This window comes from Cryptococcus neoformans, chromosome 12 (assembly GCF_000149245.1).
Source record: "Cryptococcus neoformans var. grubii H99 chromosome 12, complete sequence".
Taxonomy (NCBI): domain Eukaryota; kingdom Fungi; phylum Basidiomycota; class Tremellomycetes; order Tremellales; family Cryptococcaceae; genus Cryptococcus; species Cryptococcus neoformans.
Genome location: NC_026756.1, coordinates 37,169 through 53,504, shown reverse-complemented (window position 1 = coordinate 53,504; position 16,336 = coordinate 37,169). Strand labels below are relative to the sequence as shown.

The 16,336-nt window shown below is 49.7% G+C and overlaps 8 protein-coding genes; 4 read left to right on the top strand and 4 right to left on the bottom strand.

Moving 5' to 3' along the window:
• Nucleotides 1-22: 22 nt before the first annotated feature.
• Nucleotides 23-2,518, top strand: CNAG_06002 (tRNA (5-methylaminomethyl-2-thiouridylate)-methyltransferase). XM_012197572.1 has 9 exons: nucleotides 23-311; nucleotides 373-434; nucleotides 488-807; nucleotides 860-1,055; nucleotides 1,116-1,254; nucleotides 1,355-1,544; nucleotides 1,645-1,815; nucleotides 1,885-2,308; nucleotides 2,449-2,518. Exons 1-8 carry the CDS (start codon nucleotides 98-100, stop codon nucleotides 2,027-2,029), a joined length of 1,437 nt encoding a protein of 478 aa, XP_012052962.1. The 5' UTR covers nucleotides 23-97; the 3' UTR covers nucleotides 2,030-2,308; nucleotides 2,449-2,518.
• CNAG_06001 (phosphomevalonate kinase) lies at nucleotides 2,091-4,343 on the bottom strand. XM_012197687.1 has 4 exons: nucleotides 3,690-4,343; nucleotides 2,940-3,626; nucleotides 2,655-2,856; nucleotides 2,091-2,545 (listed from the first exon to the last, which is right to left on the bottom strand). Exons 1-4 carry the CDS (start codon nucleotides 4,263-4,265, stop codon nucleotides 2,343-2,345), a joined length of 1,668 nt encoding a protein of 555 aa, XP_012053077.1. The 5' UTR covers nucleotides 4,266-4,343; the 3' UTR covers nucleotides 2,091-2,342.
• Nucleotides 4,344-4,473: 130 nt separating this feature from the next.
• CNAG_06000 (glycoprotein) lies at nucleotides 4,474-6,992 on the bottom strand. XM_012197571.1 has 8 exons: nucleotides 6,331-6,992; nucleotides 6,232-6,268; nucleotides 6,145-6,170; nucleotides 5,956-6,081; nucleotides 5,778-5,896; nucleotides 5,500-5,688; nucleotides 5,383-5,426; nucleotides 4,474-5,291 (listed from the first exon to the last, which is right to left on the bottom strand). The coding sequence occupies exons 1-8, from the start codon at nucleotides 6,919-6,921 to the stop codon at nucleotides 4,954-4,956; spliced, it is 1,470 nt and encodes a 489-aa protein (XP_012052961.1). The 5' UTR covers nucleotides 6,922-6,992; the 3' UTR covers nucleotides 4,474-4,953.
• CNAG_05999 (peptide alpha-N-acetyltransferase) lies at nucleotides 6,975-8,306 on the top strand. XM_012197686.1 has 2 exons: nucleotides 6,975-7,910; nucleotides 8,069-8,306. Exons 1-2 carry the CDS (start codon nucleotides 7,182-7,184, stop codon nucleotides 8,153-8,155), a joined length of 816 nt encoding a protein of 271 aa, XP_012053076.1. The 5' UTR covers nucleotides 6,975-7,181; the 3' UTR covers nucleotides 8,156-8,306.
• On the bottom strand, nucleotides 7,838-9,986 carry CNAG_05998 (rho family protein). XM_012197570.1 has 7 exons: nucleotides 9,878-9,986; nucleotides 9,797-9,828; nucleotides 9,586-9,731; nucleotides 9,356-9,446; nucleotides 9,185-9,187; nucleotides 8,921-9,114; nucleotides 7,838-8,826 (listed from the first exon to the last, which is right to left on the bottom strand). Exons 1-7 carry the CDS (start codon nucleotides 9,897-9,899, stop codon nucleotides 8,715-8,717), a joined length of 600 nt encoding a protein of 199 aa, XP_012052960.1. The 5' UTR covers nucleotides 9,900-9,986; the 3' UTR covers nucleotides 7,838-8,714.
• Nucleotides 9,987-10,130: 144 nt separating this feature from the next.
• On the top strand, nucleotides 10,131-11,224 carry CNAG_05997 (hypothetical protein). XM_012197685.1 has 3 exons: nucleotides 10,131-10,299; nucleotides 10,351-10,657; nucleotides 10,928-11,224. Exons 1-3 carry the CDS (start codon nucleotides 10,164-10,166, stop codon nucleotides 11,010-11,012), a joined length of 528 nt encoding a protein of 175 aa, XP_012053075.1. The 5' UTR covers nucleotides 10,131-10,163; the 3' UTR covers nucleotides 11,013-11,224.
• Nucleotides 11,225-11,921: 697 nt separating this feature from the next.
• On the bottom strand, nucleotides 11,922-15,305 carry CNAG_05996 (solute carrier family 32 (vesicular inhibitory amino acid transporter)). The gene is made up of 11 exons (XM_012197569.1): nucleotides 15,079-15,305; nucleotides 14,262-15,022; nucleotides 14,077-14,201; nucleotides 13,910-14,017; nucleotides 13,831-13,857; nucleotides 13,688-13,777; nucleotides 13,310-13,622; nucleotides 13,124-13,198; nucleotides 12,929-13,042; nucleotides 12,410-12,832; nucleotides 11,922-12,342 (listed from the first exon to the last, which is right to left on the bottom strand). Exons 1-11 carry the CDS (start codon nucleotides 15,185-15,187, stop codon nucleotides 12,088-12,090), a joined length of 2,400 nt encoding a protein of 799 aa, XP_012052959.1. The 5' UTR covers nucleotides 15,188-15,305; the 3' UTR covers nucleotides 11,922-12,087.
• Nucleotides 15,306-15,424: 119 nt separating this feature from the next.
• CNAG_08014 (hypothetical protein) lies at nucleotides 15,425-16,168 on the top strand. 2 transcript variants are annotated; one of them, XM_012197868.1, is made up of 2 exons: nucleotides 15,425-15,567; nucleotides 15,649-16,168. In XM_012197868.1, the coding sequence occupies exons 1-2, from the start codon at nucleotides 15,536-15,538 to the stop codon at nucleotides 16,094-16,096; spliced, it is 480 nt and encodes a 159-aa protein (XP_012053258.1). In that variant the 5' UTR covers nucleotides 15,425-15,535; the 3' UTR covers nucleotides 16,097-16,168. The 2 variants fall into 2 exon arrangements, with proteins under 2 accessions (XP_012053258.1, XP_012053259.1); XM_012197869.1 differs by having other exon boundaries at nucleotides 15,644-16,168.
• Nucleotides 16,169-16,336: the final 168 nt, after the last annotated feature.

Genomic DNA, 16,336 nt, shown 5'->3' with positions numbered 1-16,336 from the left:
TTCATATATTATATACCATTATAAAACACCCATACTCTCCACATCAAACGAGCAAGCCCAAAAGCTCTTACGGGCCCTCGGTTCTCTCATTACGGAGATGCGGCTTGGATCTCTACGACCACTACCGACGACATCCAAATTCCGTTATTCAAATGTTTTTGGTTCGAAATCCCGACACTGTGTGCCGAGAGCCGCAAATGTAAAACTGGAGCCTTTGTTCCAGATGAGAAGTAGCCATGGTTTGGCTGAAAACGAGTTTCGGAGCTTTCTGCCGACCATGAGCGACCTCGGTTTGAAGGAAGGCGACCACGGTATGTATGCAAAATACTTGAAGTAGTTGTATCACAGATTCTAAGCCGCAATAATGTGCAGTAACTGTTGGTATGTCCGGTGGGGTCGACTCTGCAACAACGTTGCGAATATTACGAGAGTTCGTGCGTATCTATCATCTCCCTTTTGACGACTGAGTGCTAATCAAAGTCAAAAGCCCATCCATCTCGACGTTATATTCATGCGCAACTGGGACCCTCTACTATCTGAATCACCTCCTGAATCTTACTTGTCACCATCTCCCATATCCCTCGCATACTCTTCCACCTCACCTTCGAAGCGAGAGCCAAATGTTTCCCCTTGTCAATGGGAGCGAGATTGGAATGATGTCCTAAAAGTGGCTACGCAAGTTGGGATCCCAAAGGACTCGATCAAGCTTGTAGATCTGTCGAAGGAGTATTGGAGTAGAGTGTTTGAGCCCTCAGTGGGAGTATGGGAGAGGGGGGGAACACCTAATCCAGATGTGGATTGTAATAGGTACATCATAGTAATCCCGACATGTTTAGGATCGGCTGATAATGGAATGTAGGGAAATTAAGTTTGGTGCTTTGTTGGATGTCTTGCCGAAAAAAGACAGGCATTTCCTTGCAACAGGACATTATGGCCGTGTTGCCCACGCCCCTCTATTATCACATCCAGGACCTTCAAAGCTCCTACGAGCAGTGGATCAAACCAAAGATCAAACCTATTACCTCTCTCAAATGACTGAACAACAGCTATCTCGCGTACGTTCAAAAGCACATTTCTATTTCATGCTCGTGTAAGCTGAACAAATGTGTGGCAAGGCAATCCTTCCTCTTGGAAGTTTATTAAAAAGCGACGTCAGGCGATTGGCAGAACATTGGGGTTTACCAAACGCGAAGAAGGAAGAGTCCATGGGCGTGTGTTTCATTGGGGAGCGGGGAAAGTTTGGAGATTTCATTTGTGCGTTATATCTCATTATTCCATCAGTTATTTGTTGGTGGGCTAAAACATAATCCATCATCCGCCGTTTACTCTGCGCATCTTGACTTTCCACCTACAGCGCAATACACGTCCCCACCCGAACCAGGCTACCTTGTTAACCTTTCCGGCGAACGTTTGGCGGAGCACAAGGGACTCTGGTACTATACCATTGGCCAACGAGCGAGGCTTGCGAATCAGTTGAAACCCATGTTTGTTGCAAAGAAAGGCATAGGGGAGAAGGGGACTGATATATTAGTCGTCCCGGGATCGTGAGTTTTCTCCACCTCCTCATACCTTCCTCTTCCCCCTTCCGACTGGTATGGACAGGGAAAGGAAGAAAGCGATTTACGGACCTGATGGATATTGTAGAGATCATCCGATGTTGCTCTGCAAAAGTGTTCATACCTCCGATTTTCACTGGATACACCACACACCCCCACGAGAATTACTTGCAAAAGAACCGGAGAAAGTGGGGATACAAGTTAGGCACAGGATGAATCCTGTTGGCGGTCGAATCGTCGTAGATGGTGATGCCAAGGAGTGAGTCTATAAATTCTTGTATCGCCTTGGCCTCCCCAGAAGTTGTCGTAGCTGATGGAGTGAATGAAGTGTGATTGTAGAGTTTAATGAGCCAATCGTTGGTGTGAGCCCTGGACAGGTCGTAGCCATCTGGCATGATGGTTGGTGTCTTGGAAGTGGAGTTATCAACGGTACCAAGTGTGTAGGGGAAAATATGAGTGGGGGGACGAGGTGAAATGGGAGTGTGAAAGAGAAAGCAGGTATTTTGGCAAAATGAGTGAGAACTTGGGGGGAATCGAAAAGTCCAGCATATCACCCATAGCATCATAAAGCATACAATCTGTTGTAACATATGTAGTATCACTCACTTGCACTTGCAGGAGCAGACACACGATGTCAACGATGAGAAGGGATTGGTATCGCGATATCAACCAAATCCTAAAAAGAGCGGCATATCTCATGCAGGGTATAAACACAATCTGAATCTATTAACCTGGTACTATCCTTTATCCTTGTAAGCTACCTTCCGAGAGATCTCCATTCACAGCTTATCCCGTCGCCCTCGCCCTATCCAACGCTTCCTTTAAACCCTTGACTTCCGCAACTTCTTCTTGCCTTGTCCCACCATCACTCTGCTTTGCGGACAAGGGACAGACGTCCATCTCCGTCCAATCTGCCCAAAGTTTATCGACACCTGCTAGAGGAGTTGGATGGTCGACGGTAAGGAGGTAAAGGGCATCGTAGCCGCCCGCTAGATAAAATCCAAATATGAGCATTTGTATAGTTATTATACAGCGGATTTGAGGGCGCTGGAAGGAAAGTTTGAGAGTCGAGCTGGAAAAGAGGGATCTAGGACGTACCACCGGGAACTCCACCACCCACAACACCCTTGACTTGCCCGCATGCATCTAAGAGTCTAGTTTGTTCTTTTGGTTCGATAGGTACGCCGGAAAGGTCGGACATTTCACGCAACAGAGCGCGGACGGACGAGAGGGAGAGGGCGAGGCGATGGAGGAGATGGAGTGTGCGTGAAGGGCTAGGGGCTGCATGCAGGTTCAGAAGCTACAAAGGGACGTTTAAAAAGTCAGTAGTGTGGAGAAAGGAAAAAAGACGAGAGAACGGAGAGAGGAAATTTGCAGACATACCTCATTCGATGTGAGCTCTGCAGCGGCCATCATGGTCTTTTCATAATCACTCTCGCCTTCTGCGTCAACCATATCCCTCAACACCTCTCCCAACGCCCTATTCGCATTATCCAACCTTTCCCACACTTCATCCGCCTTTTCCCTGTCGTTATTTCTCCACTTGAGGACGGAGGAGACAAAGGAGGGCGTGTCGGTACCGCACGAAACGTCGGCGAGTAAGAGACGCACATGTTTGGGGAGTCGGAAAGGGATGGATTTGTTATCCCATTTGCTCGGATGGAGTGCATCGAGGAGAGATGTAGAGGCGGTAGAGGGCCGAGGACGGGAGAATGGGGCAAGGGACATGAGGGGCGTGAGGATGGATGGGGAGAAACGGGTGTAGAGGTGGGAACCGTAGACAGCGGAGGAAACGTCGAAGCCTGATCCAACTTTACCCTGCGCTTGGCAGTGCGCCAACTGAGCAACAGAGTGAATGACAGCTTTGTCGTCATCCGAGATATCGCCGCCCTCTGGAGAGACATGCGTGATACAAAGGTGGGAGAGCAAAGATCCGACGAGGGAAGTGACTAGCGCGGCAGAGGAGCCGAGGCCGGTTTTGTTGGTTGCAGGGATTGGGCGGGGAAGAGGGGTGAATGGCGGGAGATGGGGAAGGGATGATATCCGGGTTGGGAGGGAAAGCGACGTGAGCTTAAGGATAAAAGCCTGTCAGTCGATGTTTGCATTAAAGAAGAAAGAGGAATTTATACGTACCTGCTCGCGTTGAGAGTAAAAGTCATTGTCCGCAAAGACGACCACCTCCAAACCATCCTCTCCAAATCCACCGCCCTTTATCCGCTTGATCAACTCGTCCAATGCCGTCTCCTCATCCCCAACTTTGGCCAAGATGGATTCGTAAACGTACTCGAGCACTTTGCAAAGCGTGATAAAGATAAACTTGTTTTTCCCCGCCTGCTCTTCGTTGGTCTGCTCGAGCTTGAGATACGGATTCCGATCTCCACCGTCTTCACCGGCTGACGCAGACGCAGATGCAGACGCAGATGCAGACGCAGACACAGAAGGTTTTGAGATGGAGTAGACCCACGTCGAAGCGTCGGAAGGGAATTGACCGGCGCGTACCGAGATGATCGCTTCATCCTGACAAGTGTCGGTGTCGGTGTTACCGTCAATGTCGGACGTGCCGGACGTTGCGCGGCTCGAGACACAAGAGTAGAATCTACTAGAAGTGCCGATTACTAGACCGGAGTAATGCGTGTCGAGGACAAGGTATCCTCCCGCGATAAGCACCTTGCCAGGGGAGGATACCACTGTCGTCGTCCTTGTCGTCATTTTTTTGGGATACGCCAGAGTGTTGTATTTAAAAAAAAGAGGTAAATTCGCCTGGCGAGGGCAGGCCGGGAAACGAAAGACGAAAACAAAAACAGGATCGGACGATGCGAGATGGGATGTTCCACGTCACAGTTTATTTTGTTGTCAACTTCTTGGACTGCTTCAGGTTCCTTGTGCGGTGAAATGATGGCGGGAGGTTTATCATCCATCATCACCATTTTACCATGCATTTTTGGGGTTAATGTCGGAAGGAGGAAAACCAGGAAGCCCAGTAAGGATTCCAGAAAAAAGATCAAGACAATTCAGGATGTATAACGGTAACTTTAGATGAATCGGTCCCGTCTCCCATCGTTCTACAACCACACGCAACGGCAAAACGCCGCATCACATCAAGGCAACGAGACAGAACAAGAGAAGAACATTGAATGCAAGTGCCACCTTGCGAATTTCTTTTTTTTTAAAAAAGTCCATGAGAAATTCATAAAAGAAGACACGTTCGGAAATCAGCCGGGCTCGAACGACGTGATTAGCTATATACATATAAAGTATTGATTTGTTTAAAAAATTGTTCCACAGTTTTTGGGTTTTAGATGCGAGAGGGATGCTAAACTTGCTGGGACGCAGGATAGATTCGATTAGGAAAGTCGGGGAGGCGATAACCAGTTTGGTCCGTCAAAAAGCTTTAAACTTAAAGCAAGACGGCAGCACCAAACAGCATGCCGACAACGGCGACACCCATCACGACGACACCTTGTCCTTGGACGGTGGTAGCCTTGGTTGCAGCGGAGGATGAGCCGGAAGCATCGACGGCGGCTGCACCGGTTGACGCGCTGCCCCCAGTGGAGCTGGAAGATCCGGCCGACGACGAACCAGTAGAGCCGGAAGAAGAGGAAGTTGGCGAAGAGGTGGAGATACCAGGAGGAGGGGATTGGGAGGTGGTGCCGACAGAGGAGACGGCGATGGTGGAGCCACCGGAGAGAGTAGAAGGAGTGGCTGTTACTTTCCAGTTGGCTGTGTCGATGCCGTCTGCGTGGGGTAAGGAACGAGGGGAAGAGGGGGAGGGAGAGTGTCAGTGTGGAGCAAGGGTGGATTGGAAGGGCAAGGAACATGGACGTACTAGAGATTGTAGAGTAGTTATAGCAGTTGGATGTCGCCGGGTAGCTATCGCCGGCCCATTACCATCAGCTTGATCGAATGCGATAGCTGAGATTGAAAAAAAAAATTGAAAACTCACAAAGCAACACTACTAGGCGTAACAGTTTGTCCTACAGTAAACATGTCGGTGGTTTCGGCGTTGGACCAAGTGCCGGTGAATCGCTGACGGAAAGTCGAGGTTGACCCGTTGGCCTGGGGGTAGAGACCGGGAGGGGCGGCGGGCTCGCCCTCGCAAGATGTGAAAGAGTTGTTGGTGTTGTAAAAGTCACTGTGTGGTGCACGAGAAGAAACGAGTAACGTTAGCGTGAGGCTAACGGGTGTGGTATGGAATGGAGGATAGGAGAGAAATAGACGTACTCGATCGCCATGACAAACGCACAGCCCATGATATCGAGTTCATGCTCGCACTGCAATGCGGCAGTCACGTTGGAAGTTTCGGCTGTACAGATACGGAGACAGAATTGGTCGTACGAGATCTATCCATTGATTTCGCCATTAGATCGCAAAGGAAAATAGACAGAGACGTGGAACCTACAAAACTCATCCATTCCTCGTAAAACACATCCTTTCCCTCGACATTGGAAGTGGCATTCCCGCCAATTGGGTTTCCGAGGTTTTCAGCGCCATGGGGGTCTAGCTCACCGCCAGAGTCGCCGTCCGGCTTTGGACGGATGTCAGCTTCTCGTCTTGTCTCTTCTTCAGAGGAATGGAGTACGAGACTTACAATACCGATCTTGGTTGCGTCCCAGACTAGAATGGGTCAAAGCGCATCAATGTCAGATTGTTCTTGGAGAAATGAGGGAAAACTTACAGCCCCAGATCTGGACATACAGCGAGGTCTTGATAAACTACTCGTCGTTGATTAGCGTTTGATCTGGAGAAAAGTAACGGAAAAGAGAAGTCGACCCACGTGGGCAGCAGTGATAACCCCATCTGGGATAAGTCTCGCGTTATTCCTCGGTTTGGTACAGTACGCGACCACTTCCGGCTCGATATTCCCTATCAGATTGGCGGCGCCCCCAGACATATTGAGGGGACCCCAGAGACAAAAGTCGTCGACGCCGTTGAGGCTGATGAGGCGCGAGTCGGAGGACTGGTTGACATACGAGCCGATGGGGGCGAACTCGGGCGTCTCGGGGTTCGTGGCGCCGTTGGGGAAGGTAGCTGTCACCTGGGCCCGTGCGAGCGGGGCGAGGGCGAGCAGGCCGGGGAGGAGGGAGAGGGGAAGCATGGTAGGTTGCGGTGGGAGGATGGAGTGGCGGTGGGAGGGCTGGGTTGCGGTGGAAAGGAAGGGTTGCGGGAAGGGAAAGGGGGTGGGGAATAGGGAGACGTGAGTGTTATATACTGGCGCGACCGCCAAGTAGAAGTCGCCTTGGCAGGGGCAAATCCGGAAACCAGCGAGACGGGTACCCACCCACGATCGGAAACCCCACGGCAGCTGCTGCGGAGGCGGTGTCTCGTGTTGCTCACGTGGCGGGTGCAGCGGCCACCTGCCAGCCATACAGCATGCACACTCTCTGCATGCCCTCCTTGAATACACATCGCCCCCTCCCCCGTCAACTCGCAAACGCCAAGAACACCCGCCGCTGAACTTTAACCCGCACAAACAAAGACCCTTCAGCGCGTCCTTTACGTAATGCCTACCACTTACATAACACAAGCAGCCGCCCGCCGGTCGGGACACGCAACGACATTTGGCGGGGCCTGGTTTTTCTCGACACTGACGCTTCCTGTGACGCCCTTAGCTATAACTCCCGCGCAATGTCCCTCCCCCTCGCTAGAATACGCCCCGTGTCTCTGGCCCGTGCACGTGGCGCAGCAGCTATACATCCCGCTCTCCTACGCCCTACTGCCTTTCACCTCTCTCGGCCGTTTGTCCTCCCCTTGACCGCTACCCTCTCCTCACGATCGTTTGTTTCCACCCCGCACATCTTCAACGCCAGCCCCCAAGCTTCCTCTCAACAAAATCCCAACTTGGGCCCGAGCTCCAGCTCTGACCACAAGCAACAAAAGAGAGAGTCTGGACCTAAACCCGGGGCCGGAGCCGGCGCCGAGACCGAACCAAAGTCAGCCTATGCAAAATTCAAAGCCCTCTCCAGGAAATACGGTTCCTGGGCTGTAGGCATGTACTTCTTCCTCTCCACTATCGACTTTTCTCTCTGTTTCCTGCTCGTCCATTCCTTTGGCGCGGAGCGGATCGCGCCGCTGATGGATTCGGCGAAAGCGTTCTATAGGTCAAAGCGTTATGGGGTTGATGAAGCGGAGAGGATGAGGGTCGAGGATGAGAGGGAGAGGGAGGAGGAGATGGCTGCTGAGAAAAAGGAGGGAAAGCAGGCGAAGAGCGGATGGTTTGGAAAGACGTTTTGGGCAGAAGCAGTCTTGGCGTATACGATACATAAGACGGCGTTGTTACCTTTTAGAGCAGGCCTGACCGTCGCCTGGACGCCAAAGTTTGTCGGGTGGTTGACCAAGAGGGGGTGGGTTGGCAAGGTGCGTTTGTTGTTTTTTTCCATTCTCCGAGTACGGGCGTTGACATTTCTTATCGAATACCGTCTCATCCTCCCTCTTTTACCCCTTTGTAACTTTGCTTCCTCTTTTGCCCCTTCTTCATAACTTTCTCACCTCGCCTCGTGACACGCAATAAACAGGGCGGCTTAACGCGCGCAGCATCGCACGGGAGGGAAAAGGTCAGGGGCGCTTCAGACAGGATGAAGGTAAAGGTCAAGAGGCAGTAAATCGGCAGCTTTGGGCACAGGTATCGCGAGATTATGGAAGCGAGGATGTATGTGGGCGCGTGGGCGAGTAGGGCGAAACATCAGCATTTAATTAGAGCACAATGACATGAATACGAGACTTGACATGCGAACCGGAAATGAAGCAACTTGGACGAGACGAACAAAAGTTGCAGAGGGGGCAGTGAAACGCGCAAAATTTAACAGCCATTACATTGTAGGCCACGGGGTAAGAGGGGTAAACTAAAAATACAACGCTTGCATGGGAAAAAAAGATAAAAACTTGATCAATCGATGAATCTAAAAAGATGCGACAAAATAGGCTATCCCCTCGTGATCCCGATCCGTGCTTGGTTTTTGTGGTCAACTTGGGGGCAGTTCCTTTTTCTTTTCCTTTTTTTAGTGATATCTTCTTTCCAACCTTTCGGCTTCTCATTTTTGCCCTTCCCTCCCTATCAACTCCCATTAACCACCAACATCTAAATCTAAATGTCGTCCGCACCCGTCTCTCGCACCTTGTGGCCCTCGCACCCTACTAGTTAAATGCCTCATTTGGCATTGCTCAGAGAATCAAACACTGCTGTTTCTTCTTCTTCTTCTCCCTTGCGTCCCTTGCAGAGGGACTGAGTACCGCACGGATCGCTTCGTCGAATACATTTTTCAAGCCTTTTTGCCTGTTTTTTTTTGTTGTTGTTGTTGTTGTTGTTCAACAAACTCGCACATCAGCGGAAAGCAGAGGATGGGAAGAAGAAGGAGACAAAAACGTACGTCCGACTAGAAGCCTCCAAATACCTAACAGCCCCAATCTCCCTCGCACATCTGACACCCATCTCAAACCCGATCGGTTGGAAACGACGTTCTTTCAGACGAGAGAGGGTGACAGGGTCGTCTCGGAGATCGAGTTTGGTGCCGATCAGAAGGATGGGGGTAGTTGGAGCGTGGTGCCGGATTTCGGGGATCCACTGGCGGGTGCGCGAGAGGGTATTAGCGTGGAGCAGCGCAGGGGAGGGCGAGAGCACGGGAAAGATTTACTTTCTATTTTCCAAAACGTTTTTTTTTTTTAACAATGATTTATAAATGCAAAGATCAAAGATCGACAAAGCGGGAAAATGGTCAGCTCTTGATTGCTCTTTTGAATGAAAAGCGGTTCCTGGCACGCCTGATTCCTCCAGAATCCATAAATCCAAGACTCCATTGACGTACAGTTTTGACATTTTCGAAACTTGGTGGGGAGACGATTGAGAAACAGACGAGGAATACGTCGGTCTGTGGGTAGGATAGTGGTCTTAGCCGGCTATTTCAAGTGAAATGGCGGATGGTGTCAGCCACTTTTTGTTCGCGTGTCAAATATGAAGGGGAGTTCAAAAGGATAATGGGAGACAGGAGTAAATAGGTATAGAAGTAGAAGAGGAGAACAGAAAAAAAAGACCCACTCATAGTCTTCCTGTCCGGCAGTATCCCATAATCCCAAACTGACTGGCCGACCATCAACGAGTACGCTGGCAGAGTAGTTGTCAAACACAGTAGGGACGTATTCCCCGGGAAAAGAGTTGGTGGTGTATGAAATCAAGAGACATGTCTATCCTCGCGATCGTCGCTGTTAGTATGGCGTAGTGGATTGAGAGGGAATGGGATGATATATACCTTTCCGACGGCACCGTCACCGACGACGACGCCTGGGCGGCAGAGTTAGGAGCTGGGCGGCGTGAGAAAGGAAAGACGTACATTTGATACTCTGCATGGCCATCCTGGGCTGTTGCGCTATGCCGCGAATCCCGTTCGGGGCTGTTTCAGGCAGGTCGAGGGGGGAGTGTGTCGTTACCCCGTTGTACGCGTCGAAATGAGAGTGCACAGACACCCGCGACGCGTAGAATCCGCGGAATCAAATCTCAGTGGGGGAGGCCACACGGGATATCGCCGGGTAACGCCGAGGAGAGGGATTGGGCCTATCAGCAGTGATGGATCTCTCATCCGACATACTCCCCGTACTTGTCTCCGGGAAATCGTAGAAATGTCACTCAGGCCTCTCTTCCGACACGCCACCACCCTCAACGCCGCCAGGGGTATGGCCACCTCAGCACCCAGGAGAGCAGCTCACAGCGACCACCACGGCGCCGAGGACCAGAGTGACACTCATACCAACGAGTGTAAGTCGACCTTGCTCTGGCGGTGTGTTGTTAGCTAATCACCCCGTTAAGCCTTCTTCACGCCTTCCTGGCGCAACGCGTTCATCATCCTCACCGCCTCTATCCTTATCTACCCTTACCTTCCTTCCCCTTCCAACAAGCCCGCTTCCCCGTCTCTCGACCCTGAAGCGTTCGCGGCCGCCCGCAAGGATGAGGCTCTTCCAGCTTTGACGAGATGGCTTGCCAAGCAGACAGAAAAGGCGGAAGTGTGGGCACAGAGGAATGAGAAGCATTTGGAGTTGACAAAAGAGGCCGCGGAGACCAAGTTGTTGTTCCAGGAGGGAGAGAGGCCAAAGGTGTTGAGGATGAGGTATCCTAGGTGAGTTTGTGAGCGAAGCGGGTGGTAAATCGGGTGGGTGGGTGATTAGGTGGTTGGCGATCGATTGTCAGCGAGTGATACTAGAAGGGAAAGGCGTGAGCAGAATGTAGCGAGCGGCAGCAAGTGTTGGCGGGTGTGAAGGAGATAATGCAGAAAGGCACAGTCAGCGCAACGAAAGAGGAAGAGAGAGCGAGAGAAAGGGAGACAGACCCGCCCCAGCATCGCGACGAAAATGGTGAAAAAAATGGCAACTGACATTTTCCTGCGTAGCTCATTCGAACAAGCATCCCCCCACTCTATCGCTGTCGGTTCCCAAGCCGATTTGTCTGATTTGAAGGTCCGACCTGCTCAATAAGACGACACTCGTTCTTCTCCTTGTCCCCCCCGTCAATCGTAACCTCTACAATCTTTCAACCCATTCATCCTAATCCTCAAGCGGAACAACCACGAAATCACCCTCAAAACCTTTCCCAATATGGTGCCAAGAAAAGATTAGAAGGTGTAGAACTTTTGGATTTTGGACATCAGGGGAATGGTATCAAGGGTATGCATACAGATCAAGCAATGAAAAGCAAAGAGCAAAGAATGAAAATGAGAGAAGGACGAAACTAAAGTTGAAACGAGGTTGAGTATGGGGAGTACTTGATGAGCTGATAAGATGCGCGATGGGACCAGCAAGATGTTAGGAAACATGGCAATTACGACGTGTATTGAAAAACGAATGTGAGAAGTGAGAGTTGAGCGAGACTCGAAAGTGGTTGAAAATGAAACTTGGAGCAAGCGAATATTCTTGGAACGGTCGGCATTTCGACCACTGAAATTCGAGACAAGGCGTAAAAGACACTTGAAAACCTGGCACCGACAATAGCGCGATATTGATTTTTCGTAAAAAGTTATAATGGATATGAACTAGAAAGTTATAGCTTTTAGGAAGTTATAACGCATTTGGGAGGCCCATCTATGGCTTAATCCATGGGAAATATGAACCGCAGAAGAATGTTTAATTGGACTCACATTGACGTTTGTATACAGCTTGATAGATGAAAGAAGCAGTTGGAGGCAGCAAGTTGTAGGGAATGCTTATTAAGCACATGGGACGGAATGAGGACTCGCTGGGCAGTGATGATCTTGTCCTTCGACTCTGATAGCCATTCTGTTTCAAGAGATTTCAGGAAAACAACCAAGGAAACGGTAAGAGTTTGCTATAACGTTGGTAGGTTTTCACTCTGGGAGGTAAAACAACAGGGTTTGACAGCTCCAGGTCAAGTCAATCGCAAAAGGATTCTACTACGTTTCGGATTCATCTACAGATAATTCTAATTCTTATCTCTAACCAATCAATTTGTTGTAAATATCAAAGTAAAATGCGAGACCTGATTTCAAAGATACAACTATCAAACGAAACACTTGCTACAACTGTTACAGCCCTTCTACGCCCCCCACAGTATACAGCTGCTACGTTTCCAACTCATCACGCCCACTTCCTGGCAGGAACGCCCATACAGTCCGGCTATCATCAGCGCCGTACTGGCGATTACCAATACCCAGTGTATCGTATTCGTAAATCTGTCGCTGGTCCATCTTGACATGGGTTGCGAGTGGGCAGTCGGTGAGGATATGGGTGAATGGGGCGATAGGGGACAAGACGGAAGGAGAGTGGGGGACAGGCGGATGTAGAATAGGAGCTTTTAAGATGGAAATTAGTTTTGAATTTCGCAGGGAGAATGGATGGTGAAGCAGATGAAGACGTACAGGCAAGATGATACAAATCAAAAACGCTGAAAAACTTCCCAAAAAGGCCATCACACGTCCGAAACCTGGCAAAACAACAGCGACACCTACACAGAGAGCAGTGATGACCACTCGCGATACCATTCGCAGCCATCTCTTCTTGCGTTCTTTAGAGACATGTTGCTCAAACGCGACTATCTGAGATTGGGATTCAGGAAAGTGGTGAGGGTTGGATGGAGAAGTCAGAGCAGATGACCGACGGGATGTCCGGGGATTGTTATGAGTAGAGAGAGATGACCGATCGCGACGTTCGGGAAAACCAATTTGGCTTGTTTCCGGTGTACCCGACTCGAGCGCTGATTCGAGTCCGCCATTAAAGGAAGAGAAAAGGAATGGTTGTGGGGAAGGGGATATCCTGAGTATTCCTTCGATTGTCAGGTTGAGCTGTAAGAGAGAGCTGTTCATTAGCGTCTGATTCCACACTAACGGAACCTAGCTCAGAAGAAAAAGGCGAACAGAAGTTGGGAAATCAACACTCACAGGACGAGATGAAAGCCCAAATTTTGTAAGAGGGTTGATGACAATCATCCATAGAGCCATAATATTGAGTGCACGAGGATAATGATACTTTCCTCGCATCAGGTCTTTCGTAACCTAGGTATTTTTACAATATTCCATCAACTGAGGGAACCGTTTCGAGAAAAAAGAAAAATGAGGAGAGCTGGATAGACCTACTTCATCGGATACGGTCTTACCGAACATAAGATATCCAGCGGCACCTGCTGTGAAAGATATGCCAGTTGCTATCGCCTGTGTCAAGCCCCGAGTCAAAAAACCTTTCCTTTTTTAAAAAAAAAAAAAAGTTTTGCTATACGACCACACCGATTCTGAGAGAGGACAGGAGATAATTGCAAGACTTACAAACGCCCAGTTGACAACTCTGTCAAATTTCTCCGGCTGCTTCATATCCCTCGCCAAACTGGGCATCACTGCGTGGCCTCCGAAGCCTGCTAGAGCAAGCCCTATTCCACCCAACCAGTTACCACGGGACCATTCAGGAGAGAGACTCGTCGGTGAGGGATGGAGGAGAGAGCCGGTCGAGATCGATGAGGGCTCAGGGGAAGGTAGAAAACCGTCGATGAGGAGGACTATGATGAGAAGAAGAGAGGAGATTGAGGAAAGGAGAGAAGGGAGTGAGAGAAGGCGGAGAGGAAGAAGGGCAGTGGGGACGATACTGTCAGTCAAAAGGGTGTTAGCGACCAAAGGCGTGCACGCTGGTGAAAAGCCGGTAGAGCGTACACGAAGAAGCCAATGAGCTTCCAGACACTTGATGGTATTGAAGGGTAGAGAACGTTGAGTGTATCTCCGAAAAGAAGAATTAGGGCGACACTGGAGCCTATCGTCAGTATACCATCCTCACACGACGACTCAATGGGATGTACCTTAATGCAAAGAGTTCCATGCAGAGTCTATCCTGTGATCAGCCATAATCACTCAGTAGTTGAGACGACCGCCACTTACAATAGATTTATACCCGCACCAGCCCAACCGCCGAAAGCTCGCAGACCAATATCTGTATATCCCATCATCCTTCCGTCGGCCCTGATCAGTCTCGCCAGTAGTTTCGCCCTATGACAAGCCTCATGATCAGTGTACTTGTAAAAGTAGTATATGAAGGGAAAATATACGTATAGCAAGTCAGCCACCCAAAGCTGAGAAGCATGATTGTACCCCCTATCCATCCGGCATATGCGAAAGCAAGTGGAAGGGAGAGGAGACCTATACCAACTAGCACTGCCGTCGCGTTGAACAACTAGGGAAAAAAAACAAGCAGGTTTTAGTGGGAGAGAGGAATAGAGAGGGATAGGCTTACTGTTTGCCCTTCTGTGCTCTGGCCACCTTTGCTTGGCTTTCTTCTACTTGACTTTCGTCTCGTCTCATTTTGCGGCTGTATCGAAGCATACCCTTCTGTCGGCCGACCATCCAGCAAAGGTCGATTCTCTGCACTCTTGCCCTTGCCAAGACATTGTGGGGATGAAGGTACTAGAACAGTAGAGTCCCTAGTCTCCATTGGGGTAGAATCATCCCCAGTATGGCTGTTCCATCGCTTGGGTGTACGTGGACTAAATGATGACCCCGCCTCTATATAGTATGATTTGTCGCGCGATCCGGGATGTGGAAGAACGGGTGCTAGTGGGGGAGATCGCATGGCGGCCAAAAAGGGCCCTTGAATCGATCCGACACCATCTGGAGGAAGTGTGTTTACTGTAGAGCCTTGGTTCGCCGACGGCTGAGGTTGAAAAATGGGTGATATAGGCATAGAGTCGGAGAGAAATAACGCCGGTTCCTCGGATGATCGTCTCGTAATATGCGAGTCTTGTCCAAGCTCTTCTCGCGTACCACATTCATTTCCCTCAGAAATAGCGCCAGCCGGATTCAGATCTGCCCATATTCCACTCAAATCTCTACCCTCAAACTCATCCTCTCCAATTCTCTCCATCGTATCATAAATATCATTGTGATTTTGATCCTCGTCGTGGTCATCAACATAAAATTGATCGCCTCGAAATGAACTGTCGTCTAGGAAAGAGGGGGCTGACCGTGATCCATAATGCATTTGCTGTGACCGAGAATCTATCCGCTATTTATAAGCATATTGCCGCGTACTGAGAACAAAGCTCGATACGTACAACTGAAAACGAGTTCCAATGAGCTCTGCATGACGTGTCCCTTCTTCCTTGACTCATGCTTCGGGCCAAGGTTAGGAATTGGTACACTCTTTCCTTGAGACAGGGACATGCTACTCCGGGTGGGCGGGTACGGGAGGCGTATGAATTGTAATGAGCAGGAAATGAAGTATAACGAACAAAAAAGGAGATTGCTCGCTGGTTGTTTTTAGGCGGCATAGGCCACCCGCGATAAGCGATAGATAATAAAGAAAGATTGTGCACCAGGAACGTCACCTGACGAGATTGATCGCCCGTCCTAATAAAACGATCAAACGGATTGTTTTGTTTTCGGTTGCTCACTTCTCAAGCTGATTTTGCTGTCCGTCGTATAACGACGACAATTTAGTTCATGAGGAAGGACGGTCATCTTCTCAAGAACTTCCAAGCAACCTCATTCTGAACATGGGCTTGTAGCTTGATGTTTGCATGTTCCAGCAAATTCTACGGGCGGTGGGTCAAGTTTTTATGCTCGTTTTGTCTTCAAGATGAAGCCTTCTGTACACGCGGGCTAATTCCCTTTTGGAAGCTTAGGCAAGAATCAGCCCTAATACATGAATGTGAGACGCCACATTTCAAGCTGGCACAAATCAATGAAAAGCAAGCCGGGAAGGACATTATCAGCATCACCTCAGGTATGCCCGAAAGCCATCGACACGTAAGCTGGAATGAAATGTGGCATTCCAGAACATTTGGAGAGTATGTAAATGCTTCGGCGATGGTTATATTCCGCAGGGCGTGTGGGTTCTATTCTTTGAGCGGGTGGTTAAGCGTTTTCTCAGCGAACATCATCGTTATTGGCACTTCCGGTCCAAATCTCCTCACTTTCTGTACAAGACGAATGTTTTTCCCGTTCGTCCACCCCACATCCTCTGCCGACTTATTTTCCGAGAAAAGGGAATTTGGCCTTAGTTTGGTGCTTAGGGAAGCTACGGATTCGAGACGGCGACGATATGGGCTAGGCTTTGATCGGAAAGGCTGAGCGGGCGGCAGCGATGATAACCTGCACGTAAGGTGTTTTAAGCATAAAGGTATGCATGGAGCAGAAACCGAGCGATAATATATCACTGTGATTGCTACGCTTGCCTCTTGTTGATGAAGCTTGGTTATGGGGGATGCTCGTCATAGAACAACGCCCCCCCCGTCGTTCGACACCCTCACTATCTGGCGACTTTTTTGTCTTCTTTCCAGTATCGAAAAGGGAAGAAGTCCCTTCACCGAG

What these genes read in the sequence shown, in the direction of transcription:
- CNAG_06002 (XM_012197572.1), top strand. Translation starts at nt 98, where the DNA reads ATGCGGCTTGGATCTCTACGACCACTACCGACGACATCCAAATTCCGT. An exon ending in CTGAACAACAGCTATCTCGC is followed by an intron (nt 1,056 to 1,115) that starts GTACGTTCAAAA and finishes ATGTGTGGCAAG; the next exon opens with GCAATCCTTCCTCTTGGAAG. An exon ending in ATATTAGTCGTCCCGGGATC is followed by an intron (nt 1,545 to 1,644) that starts GTGAGTTTTCTC and finishes TGGATATTGTAG; the next exon opens with AGATCATCCGATGTTGCTCT.
- CNAG_06001 (XM_012197687.1), bottom strand. Translation starts at nt 4,265, where the DNA reads ATGACGACAAGGACGACGACAGTGGTATCCTCCCCTGGCAAGGTGCTT. An exon ending in TTTACTCTCAACGCGAGCAG is followed by an intron (nt 3,627 to 3,689) that starts GTACGTATAAAT and finishes TTTATCCTTAAG; the next exon opens with CTCACGTCGCTTTCCCTCCC. An exon ending in CAGAGCTCACATCGAATGAG is followed by an intron (nt 2,857 to 2,939) that starts GTATGTCTGCAA and finishes GTCCCTTTGTAG; the next exon opens with CTTCTGAACCTGCATGCAGC.
- CNAG_06000 (XM_012197571.1), bottom strand. Translation starts at nt 6,921, where the DNA reads ATGGCTGGCAGGTGGCCGCTGCACCCGCCACGTGAGCAACACGAGACA. An exon ending in GTATGTCCAGATCTGGGGCT is followed by an intron (nt 6,171 to 6,231) that starts GTAAGTTTTCCC and finishes GACCCATTCTAG; the next exon opens with TCTGGGACGCAACCAAGATC. An exon ending in GCGTTTGTCATGGCGATCGA is followed by an intron (nt 5,689 to 5,777) that starts GTACGTCTATTT and finishes TGCACCACACAG; the next exon opens with TGACTTTTACAACACCAACA.
- CNAG_05999 (XM_012197686.1), top strand. Translation starts at nt 7,182, where the DNA reads ATGTCCCTCCCCCTCGCTAGAATACGCCCCGTGTCTCTGGCCCGTGCA. An exon ending in AGAGGGGGTGGGTTGGCAAG is followed by an intron (nt 7,911 to 8,068) that starts GTGCGTTTGTTG and finishes CGCAATAAACAG; the next exon opens with GGCGGCTTAACGCGCGCAGC.
- CNAG_05998 (XM_012197570.1), bottom strand. Translation starts at nt 9,899, where the DNA reads ATGGCCATGCAGAGTATCAAAT. An exon ending in GTGACGGTGCCGTCGGAAAG is followed by an intron (nt 9,732 to 9,796) that starts GTATATATCATC and finishes TCGCGAGGATAG; the next exon opens with ACATGTCTCTTGATTTCATA. An exon ending in GCCGGACAGGAAGACTATGA is followed by an intron (nt 9,447 to 9,585) that starts GTGGGTCTTTTT and finishes CACTTGAAATAG; the next exon opens with CCGGCTAAGACCACTATCCT.
- CNAG_05997 (XM_012197685.1), top strand. Translation starts at nt 10,164, where the DNA reads ATGTCACTCAGGCCTCTCTTCCGACACGCCACCACCCTCAACGCCGCC. An exon ending in TGACACTCATACCAACGAGT is followed by an intron (nt 10,300 to 10,350) that starts GTAAGTCGACCT and finishes CACCCCGTTAAG; the next exon opens with CCTTCTTCACGCCTTCCTGG. An exon ending in TTGAGGATGAGGTATCCTAG is followed by an intron (nt 10,658 to 10,927) that starts GTGAGTTTGTGA and finishes TTTCCTGCGTAG; the next exon opens with CTCATTCGAACAAGCATCCC.
- CNAG_05996 (XM_012197569.1), bottom strand. Translation starts at nt 15,187, where the DNA reads ATGTCCCTGTCTCAAGGAAAGAGTGTACCAATTCCTAACCTTGGCCCG. An exon ending in AGAGCACAGAAGGGCAAACA is followed by an intron (nt 14,202 to 14,261) that starts GTAAGCCTATCC and finishes TTTTTTCCCTAG; the next exon opens with TTGTTCAACGCGACGGCAGT. An exon ending in GGTGCGGGTATAAATCTATT is followed by an intron (nt 13,858 to 13,909) that starts GTAAGTGGCGGT and finishes ATCACAGGATAG; the next exon opens with ACTCTGCATGGAACTCTTTG.
- CNAG_08014 (XM_012197868.1), top strand. Translation starts at nt 15,536, where the DNA reads ATGTTTGCATGTTCCAGCAAATTCTACGGGCG. An exon ending in TCCAGCAAATTCTACGGGCG is followed by an intron (nt 15,568 to 15,648) that starts GTGGGTCAAGTT and finishes TTGGAAGCTTAG; the next exon opens with GCAAGAATCAGCCCTAATAC.